Here is a 10,000-nt window from a genome sequence, read left to right on the forward strand (position 1 = left end):
ACAATGCTGATGGAATAGAGGGAGGGCAGGAGACAGACCTGTGTGTGTGTGGGAGTGTGGGTGTGTGGGTGTGTGAGTGTGAGTGTGAGTGGGTGTGTGAGTGTGGGTGTGTGTGTGAGTGGGGGTGGGTGTGGACGTGTGTGTGTGTGTGTGTGTGCGCGCGTGTGGGTGTGGACGTGTGTGTGTGTGTGTGTGTGTGAGTGGGGGTGGGTGTGGACGTGTGTGTGTGTGTGTGTGTGTGTGTGTGTGTGTGTGTGTGTGTGTGTGTGTGCGCGCGTGTGGGTGTGGACGTGTGTGTGTGTGTGTGTGTGTGTGTGTGTGTGTGTGTGTGTGTGTGTGTGTGTGGAGGTGGGGGGTTTCAAAAGGTCAAAAACATGGCTGAGGGACCTGCTAATGAATATGAATAAATATCAATAAATGTGAACAAATGTGATATTTTCACTGCAATATTTATCTATAGACTGATTATACTCAGTGTCCTTAGGCTGACTATACTCAGTGTCCTTAGGCTGACTATACTCAGTGTTGTTAGGATGACTATACTCAGTTGCTAGGTTGACTATACTCAATGTCGTTAGGTTGATTATACTCAGTGTTGTTAGGTTGACTATACTCAGTTGCTAGGTTGACTATACTCAATGTTGTTAGGTTGACTATACTCAGTGTTGTTAGGTTGACTATACTCAGTGTTAGGTTGATTATACTCAGTGTCATTAGGTTGACTATACTCAGTGTCGTTAGGTTGATTATACTCAGTGTCGTTAGGTTGACTATACTCAGTTGTTAGGTTGACTATACTCAGTGTCGTTAGGTTGATTATACTCAGTGTTGTTAGGTTGACTATACTCAGTGTCATTAGGTTGACTATACTCAGTGTTGTTAGGTTGACTATACTCAGTGTCGTTAGGTTGATTATACTCAGTGTCATTAGGTTGACTATAATCAGTGTCGTTAGGTTGACTATACTCAGTCGTTAGGTTGGCTATACTCAGTCGTTAGGTTGATTATACTCAGGTGTTAGGTTGATTATACTCAGTGCCATTATGTTGACTATACTCAGTGTCATTAGGTTGACTATACTCAGTCGTTAGGTTGATTATACTCAGGTGTTAGGTTGATTATACTCAGTGCCATTATGTTGACTATACTCAGTGTCATTAGGTTGACTATACTCAGTCGTTAGGTTGATTATACTCAGGTGTTAGGTTGATTATAATCAGTGTCGTTAGGTTGGCTATACTCAAGTTGTTAGGTTGATTATACTCAGTGTTGTTAGGTTGACTATTCAGTGTCGTTAGGTTGACTGTAATCAGTCGTTAGATTGACTATACTCGGTTGTTAGGTTGATTATACTCAGTGTCGTTAGGTTGACTACTCAGTTGTTAGGTTGACTATACTCAGTGTTAGGTTGACTATACTCAGTCGTTAGGTTGATTATACTCAGTCGTTAGGTTGACTATACTCAGTTGTTAGGTTGATTGTACTCAGTGTCGTTAGGTTGATTATACTCAGTTGTTAGGTTGACTATACTCAGTGTTGTTAGGTTGACTATACTCAGTGTTGTTAGGTTGATTATACTCAGTGTTGTTAGGTTGACTATACTCAGTGTCGTTAAGATGATAACAGGACAGATTTAACTCTGACTTTCTGACTCTGTTTTTGCCTGTCTCATTCTCTCTATCCCTCTCTGTCTCTCTGTCTGTCTGTCTCTCTGTCTGGGTTTACAGTTCTGGGAAGGACATATTTATCTTCCTCTACCAGTTGCTGTATGTCATAGTTTTTTAAATTGTATTAAGTCTGAAGTTTTTTCACACATTCTGTTATCGCAGAGGCAAAATGAATAAATGTAACTGACATTAGTTAGTATTGTACAGCACCCTATATCACCTTTCCTGTGTTTAGATTAATACACAGTGTAACAGGACACACTGTAAATGGACACAGCGTAACAGACATTAGTTAGTATTGTGCAGCACCCCATATCACCTTCCCTGTGTTTAGATTAATACACTGTAACAGGACACACTGTAAATGGACACAGCGTAACAGACATTAGTTGGTATTGTGCAGCACCCCATATCACCTTCCCTGTGTTTAAATTAATACACAGTGTAACAGGACACACTGTAAATGGACACAGCGTAACAGACATTAGTTGGTATTGTGCAGCACCCCATATCACCTTCCCTGTGTTTAAATTAATACACAGTGTAACAGGACACACTGTAAATGGACACAGCGTAACAGACATTAGTTGGTATTGTGCAGCACCCCATATCACCTTCCCTGTGTTTAAATTAATACACAGTGTAACAGGACACACTGTAAATGGACATAGCGTAACAGACATTAGTTGGTATTGTACAGCACCCCATATCACCTTCCCTGTGTTTAGATTAATACACAGTGTAACAGGACACACTGTAAATGGACACAGCGTAACAGACATTAGTTGGTATTGTGCAGCACCCCATATCACCTTCCCTGTGTTTAAATTAATACACAGTGTAACAGGACACACTGTAAATGGACATAGCGTAACAGACATTAGTTGGTATTGTGCAGCACCCCATATCACCTTCCCTGTGTTTAGATTAATACACTGTAACAGGACACACTGTAAATGGACACAGTGTAACAGGACACACTGTAAATGGACACTGGTGGTACTGTGAACACTACTGGCCTTTTCCTCTAAACTTGGCCAAGGCTTTTTCTTGTTGTGTTGAGCCAAATAGAGCATGCCTCTGTGTGTGTGTGTGTGTGTGTGTGTGTGTGTGTGTGTGTGTTTCTGTGTGTGTGTGTGTGTGTGTGTGTTTCTGTGTGTGTGTGTGTGTGTGTGTGTGTGTGTGTGTGTGTGTGTGTGTGTGTGTCTAGGGGGGTGCCCTGGTGAAATCCTGTCTCACAGGTCACTCTGACAGTGTAAGCAGCTTGTGACTGGTGCCTCAGAACCCAGACTCAAGACAGGTTCAACATATAAATAACATAACTGTATATCTGTATATATATATATTTATATTCAATTACCTTGTTACACAACAACTGTATATATGTTATTATACAAAATGGATCTGTACATTCTGTAGATTGTGTACATATATACATAACCATATACATTGTACATTGTGTATATAATCATAATATACATATATTGTACATACATTGTTAATATATTTTGTACATACATAGAATATATATATTTATCTTTGCATATATATATTTCACATATAGAGAATATCTATATTTCTCTATGCACCCCTGGTTCTCTTCCTCAGTTTGGACAGAGCACTCTCCACCATTTCACTGCGAGTTATACTGTGTATAAACCAAACTTGAAACTTGAAACTTAAATGTCTAATAAGAATCATACATGTATATCATCTAAAATTTATATGCATCTTCAACTGAAAAGCTTGTAACAGCTGACTGTATTATCTGACTGGATTAGCTGGCAGGATTATTTGACTGGATTAGCTGGCGGGATTATCTAGTGGGATTAGATGGCAGGATTAGCATTGTGGTTGAACAGACACATGCATCCTGGTTCAGATAAACTAACCACGTTAAACAGGGGTAAACAATTCCATGGACGCTGGATGCTTTGATGTATAATAATCTGAAGATAATTCTTTTAGGTTTGTGATAGAAGAGGGCTTGAGTAACCGTGCTCTGCTGTGAGAGTATTTGAGGCTTTGTTTCCTGTAGTACTGTATGCTGACTGAACGTCACTGTGGTGTAGTCTAGTGGTAATTTTCCTCTGACAGGTTTTTATGTTATTGTTATTTATGTATGTAATGTACACACTTTTGGCATGAACTGATCGTTTGGTTTCACTGTGGCTCCTCTCAGAAAGTTTCTAATCAACCCACCTGTTTCTCAGTAAAACAGGACACAGTGGAACAGGACACAGTGGAACAGGACATAGTGTAACAGGACACAATGTAACTGAATCCCATTCCCAGCCCCAGTCCCAGCCCCAGCCCCAGCCCCAGTCCCAGTCCCAGTCCCAGTCCCAGTCCCAGTCCCAGCCCCAGCCCCAGCCCCAGTCCCAGCCCCAGCCCCAGCCCCAGTCCCAGTCCCAGCCCCAGCCCCAGCCCCAGTCCCAGTCCCAGTCCCAGTCCCAGTCCCAGTCCCAGCCCCAGCCCCAGTCCCAGTCCCAGTCCCAGTCCCAGCCCCAGTCCCAGTCCCAGTCCCAGTCCCAGCCCCAGCCCCAGTCCCAGTCCCAGCCCCAGCCCCAGTCCCAGTCCCAGTCCCAGTCCCAGTCCTAGTCCCAGTCTCAGCCCTATGTTTTTATTATTATTTACCTTTATTTTAAAAATAACACATACAATAATATACAAAACAACCAGTTAAACTCAAAGGCAACTCAAGAAAATCAAGCACATTACTTATTTACCACCAAGTTCATGATGCACTTAAACATTTCAGTGGATGTAAATGTTTCTAAACTTACTGCAATTTATTTCACATCCAGAGTGAATAAGAAAATGCACTTTTCCCCGGATGTGTGTAAACCCCGGGGTACGTTCAGAACCGGTCGGGTAGAAGAGCGTTGCTGATAACTGCCTGAGCTCAAAACCAAGACATGTAAGGCTAAGATGGAAGTTTATTCAGTACCGCTGTATAATAAACACGCTCCAGTACTGTTGCCTGCCAACAGTCGGTGATGTCCAGCCCACCAAATCACACACAATACAGTGGTGAGTCAAAGACTTTGCATTTGTAACAAAACACATCCACACATGATATTGTGAACCAAGCTTTCATAAACCAGAGATGTCCGCAGGCAGGCTTATCACCATAATCAATCACAGGCCGGAAAGTGCAACATTTGGTCTCAGCATTTAAAGTGAAACAAGATTTATAGTTTATTGAAACAATATTAAACAATATTGTTTATTGAAGCCAGATGTATTTATGTGGTTTATATGTTGGCTTAGAGGAGCGTTATGAGTGCCTGAGTGTGGAGGTAGAACTTCCAGGGCTTTGGCGTCTCTGTCACTATGGGAGTCACTATGGCAACGCCACAAGGTCTGAACCTTGTTAACATTCACCAGGACAGAGAATGAGGGATGACTGTTACTCTGCTGGCGTTTTCTACTCGGGGTTGTGATTTGCGGATGATTTAAATTAAGAGGTTGTAGCCTGTCTCTGGGGGAAGCTATGTGCTTATTGAGAAGTGCAGCATCCTTCATCACATGTCTTGGCATTTGGAGCAAAATAACGTAAATAAACATTCATATTGTTGTTGCTTTTTACAAAGCGGTCATTTTTACTGTCAGATTGCTGACGGTATTTACTGACAGATATTTACTGTGTTTATTATTATTATTTTTTATGGGGTTACACATACAGTTGTGTTTTGGTTAGTATATGCGTTTCCCACTGGCACCTGTATACTGGAAACGCAAGCTCCACCCCCCTGCCCTGTTCTTCCTAGCAATCGTTCTTGTCATGGCCAGTGGCAAAGGTGCACGAGGTGATGAATTCAAACGTAAAAATCCTCCCTGTGAATTTGACCTACCAAGTCGATTTCACCAATTATTAATACATGCTGTCTTGCGATAATTAGCATAATCAAAATTAATTAATTATCATAAATATTATCCAGGCAGTTGCTGTCTGAACCAGACCTGGGCAGTCTTTGTGGGTTGGGAGGTATCCCTGGATCTATATCCTATATCTTTTATATATATATATATATATATATATATATATATATATATATATATATATATATATATATATATATATATATATATCCTATGTGTGGTGGCCCGAGTGCCGCAGGGTGAGGGGCAGGACACACAGACTCCACCGACTGGGACGAACATTTATTAACATAAAAATTAACATAAAACACTAACGGCACTCACAAGATTCACACACGAGGAACATGAAACGGTTAACGTTAGACAGATACAAGAAACAAGAGTACGTTTTACATTAACACGAAACTTCCACACATTACGCCTACAATAACCAACACCCTGCACACTTTGGCATGGGTTTATATACATTTAGACGAACGAGGTGCAGGTGTGTGCACCTCCGGGCGCCGTGTACACGTAAACTTGTACAATAAATACTGTTTATTGAAGCCAGATGTATTTATCTGGTTTATATGTTGCCTTAGAGGAGCGTTATGAGTGCCTGAGTGTGGAGGTAGAACTTCCAGGGCTTTGGCGTCTCACTCCACGTCTTCTGTGTGTTTTTCTGTAGGTCTCTGTATGACTGTGACTCACTCATTACTGTACAGAAATGACTTGTTTGATTTTAGAGCCAGAGCTTGCAATAATTAAATGTGTGTGTATGTGTATGTGTGTGTGTGTGTGTGTGTGTGTTAGTTAGTAGTAAGCTACATTAGGTGTTTGTGCAGATGCAGAAGATGAATATTTTGACTTAAATGATGAATATTTAGAGTTAAATGATGAATATTTTGACTCAAATGACGAATATTTCGACTTAAATGACTAGAATGTTGTGGGGAACATGTGCAGTGGAGTCAGTGAGTCCCGCTATGTTTACACAAGCTTCCACTTACTTTCTAGGTTCTTCACCATTGTTACGAGGACTCATAGTAAAATAATAACTCATTTACTTTTACAGCGTTCGACAGACAGAAGTGCTCTGCTGTCTCCATGGAGATCACTTCTCCTTCATGCTGGGTCACTGTTCGGAGTCTCACTTAACATTACTCACTTTTTGCTTCTTTACTTGTAGGAGAAAGATTAAATATTCCATTATCTTGTGCCATGGAAATGGGAACTCCCTCTTCAACCCAAATTTAAATGAACTGTTCATGAATAACGAACTGAGACATGATTTGGTAATATTTTAAGTTTTATGATGCATTGATTTGAGTCAGCAATTAATCTCTCTCTCTCTCTTCCTCCCTCCCTCTCTCTCTCTCTCTCTCCCCATGTCTTCTGTCGGAGCAGAACAGTTCTCCGTGGAAGGTAAGACATGTTCTCTGTGTACTATGGCTCTCTGTTTCTCTGAAAGCTCGATGCTAAATGCTAACGGCTAACTGATGGTCGTCTGCTCCCTCGTGGGCGGAGCATGGTCAGCTTGGACTGCGGTTTGGACGACTCACTGGGGCTTTTGATTTCTCGCTGTTTCTCAACCTCCTGTTCTTTACCCACTCAAATGAATCTCTCCTTTTTCTCCTTAGTTGGTTTTGTTTTGATTTGCACAGGAAACAGCAGAGCAAAACATTCATGGCATATGTCGGCATTATTATGAACGAATCAGACAGTGTTGTGTGCAGTCGTGGCTGTGAAGGGACATTTTTACGGTCCTGAATTGGTCTTTTTTGGATGGTATGGACTCTAGAGTCCTCACTGAGTGTCCTGTAATCCCAGCTGCTGTGATTTATTCGTGGATTAGCTCATTCTGAATGCATCCGTAGGCCCCTAATCCTCAGGGCTAATTTATTTAATACTTGTAGCATCCAGACAGGGACATGACCCAGTATGGAATCACGCTTCCTCCTGCTCTGTCAGCGTTTTGGGTTTTTTCCTCAGCTAGAGCTCCATGTCTCACTCTGATCAGGCACAGCACAGAACGGGGCTTCCTCCGAGATCCTGGCCTGTGTACTAATCCAGCCTCGGATGGCTGGTTTTGACGGTGTGATTGATAGGCAGCAGACCGAGGCCCGGGGCACCCGGCCGGGCGAACTGGGATATGCTGCAGGTACCTGAGCACCTCCCTCTGATGAATTACCCCCTCTGCCTAGACACGGGCAGCAGGAGGGAGTCACTATGGCAACGCCACAAGCTAGTAGCTCTGGGACAGGGGTTGAGCAGCTGTTGGCTGGGTCTGAACCTTGTTAACATTCACCAGGACAGAGAATGAGGGATGACTGTTACTCTGATGGCGTTTTCTACTCGGGGTTGTGATTTGCGGATGATTTGAATTAAGAGGTTGTAGCCTGTCTCTGGGGGAAGCTATGTGCTTATTGAGAAGTGCAGCATCCTTCATCACGTCTTGGCATTTGGAGCAAAATAACGTAAATAAACATTCATATTGTTGTTGCTTTTTACAAAGCGGTCATTTTTACTGTCAGATTGCTGACGGTATTTACTGACAGATATTTACTGTGTTTATTATTATTATTTTTTATGGGGTTACACATACAGTTGTGTTTTGGTTAGTATATGCGTTTCCCACTGGCACCTGTATACTGGAAACGCAAGCTCCACCCCCCTGCCCTGTTCTTCCTAGCAATCGTTCTTGTCATGGCCAGTGGCAAAGGTGCACGAGGTGATGAATTCAAACGTAAAAATCCTCCCTGTGAATTTGACCTACCAAGTCGATTTCACCAATTATTAATACATGCTGTCTTGCGATAATTAGCATAATCAAAATTAATTAATTATCATAAATATTATCCAGGCAGTTGCTGTCTGAACCAGACCTGGGCAGTCTTTGTGGGTTGGGAGGTATCCCTGGATCTATATCCTATATCTTATATATACATCTCCTATATCTGTAACGTGTGGTGGCCCGAGTGCCGCAGGGCGAGGAGCAGGACACACAGACTCCACCGACTGGGACGAACATTTATTAACATAAAACACTAACGGCACTTATAAAATTCACACACGAGGACCATGAAACGGTTAACATTAGACAGACATATGCTATATATATATATATGTGTATATCTCCTATATCCTCACGTTCTGTCACTTTCTTCTCCTACGGGGCTCCCCATCTCCTACTCTCTTCCATCAACTGTTTAGCGCGCCACACCACGACTCTGCTGTAATCTGATGTTTGTAGATAAAACTCTGCCTTAATCTGGATGTGGGTAGATAGGACTCTGATGTAATATGGATGTGTGTAGATAAGACTGCTATAATCTGGATGTGTGTAGATAAGACTCTGACATAATCTGGATGTGGGTAGATAAGACTCTGCCATAATCTGGATGTGGGTAGATAAGACTCTGACATAATCTGGATGTGGGTAGATAAAACTCTGCCGTAATCTGGATGTTTGTAGATAAGACTCTGCCGTAATCTGGATGTGTGTAGATAAGACTCTGACATAATCTGGATGTGTGCAGATAAGATTCTGCCTTAATCTGGATATGTGTAGATAAGACTCTGCCGTAATCTGGATGTGTGTAGATAAAACTGCTATAATCTGGATGTGTGTAGATAAAACTCTGCCATAATATGGATGTGGGTAGATAGGACTCTGATGTAATATGGATGTGTGTAGATAAAACTCTGCCATAATCTGGATGTGGGTAGATAAAACTCTGCCATAATCTGGATGTGTGTAGATAAGACTCTGCCATAATCTGGATGTGGGTAGATAAGACTCTGCCATAATCTGGATGTGTGTAGATAAAACTCTGCCTTAATCTGGATGTGGGTAGATAAGACTCTGACATAATCTGGATGTGGGTAGATAAAACTCTGACATAATCTGGATGTACCCACATCCAGATTATGGCAGAGATAAGACTCTGCCATAATCTGGATGTGTGTAGATAGGACTCTGATGTAATATGGATGTGTGTAGATAAGACTCTGCCGTAACTCTTCCATAATCTGGATATGTGTAGATAAAACTCTGCCGTAATCTGGATGTGTGTAGATAAGACTCTGCCATAATCTGGATGTGGGTAGATAAGACTCTGCCGTAATCTGGATGTGTGTAGATAAGACTCTGCCGTAATATGGATGTGTGTAGATAGGACTCTGATGTAATATGGATGTGTGTAGATAAGACTCTGCCGTAATCTGGATGTGTGTAGATAAGACTCTGCCGTAATATGGATGTGTGTAGATAGGACTCTGATGTAATATGGATGTGTGTAGATAAGACTCTGCCGTAATCTGGATGTGTGTAGATAAGACTCTGCCGTAATCTGGATGTGTGTAGATAAGACTCTGACATAATCTGGATGTGTGTAGATAAGACTCTGCCATAATCTGGATGTGGGTAGATAGGACTCTGATGTAATATGGATGTGGGTAGATAA

At 41.9% G+C, this 10,000-nt stretch overlaps 1 protein-coding gene across 1 annotated transcript in view; it reads left to right on the forward strand.

The window, feature by feature from the left end:
* LOC113589578 (neurexin-2-like) overlaps positions 1-10,000 on the forward strand; it is a 590,991-nt gene that overhangs the window by 109,684 nt on the left and 471,307 nt on the right. Inside the window, 1 exon segment of the mRNA XM_035530023.1 lies at positions 6,942-6,959. Coding sequence (XP_035385916.1) covers positions 6,942-6,959 — 18 coding nt within the window.

Source organism: Electrophorus electricus, chromosome 9 (assembly GCF_013358815.1).
Source record: "Electrophorus electricus isolate fEleEle1 chromosome 9, fEleEle1.pri, whole genome shotgun sequence".
In the NCBI taxonomy this organism is placed as follows: Eukaryota; Metazoa; Chordata; class Actinopteri; order Gymnotiformes; family Gymnotidae; genus Electrophorus; species Electrophorus electricus.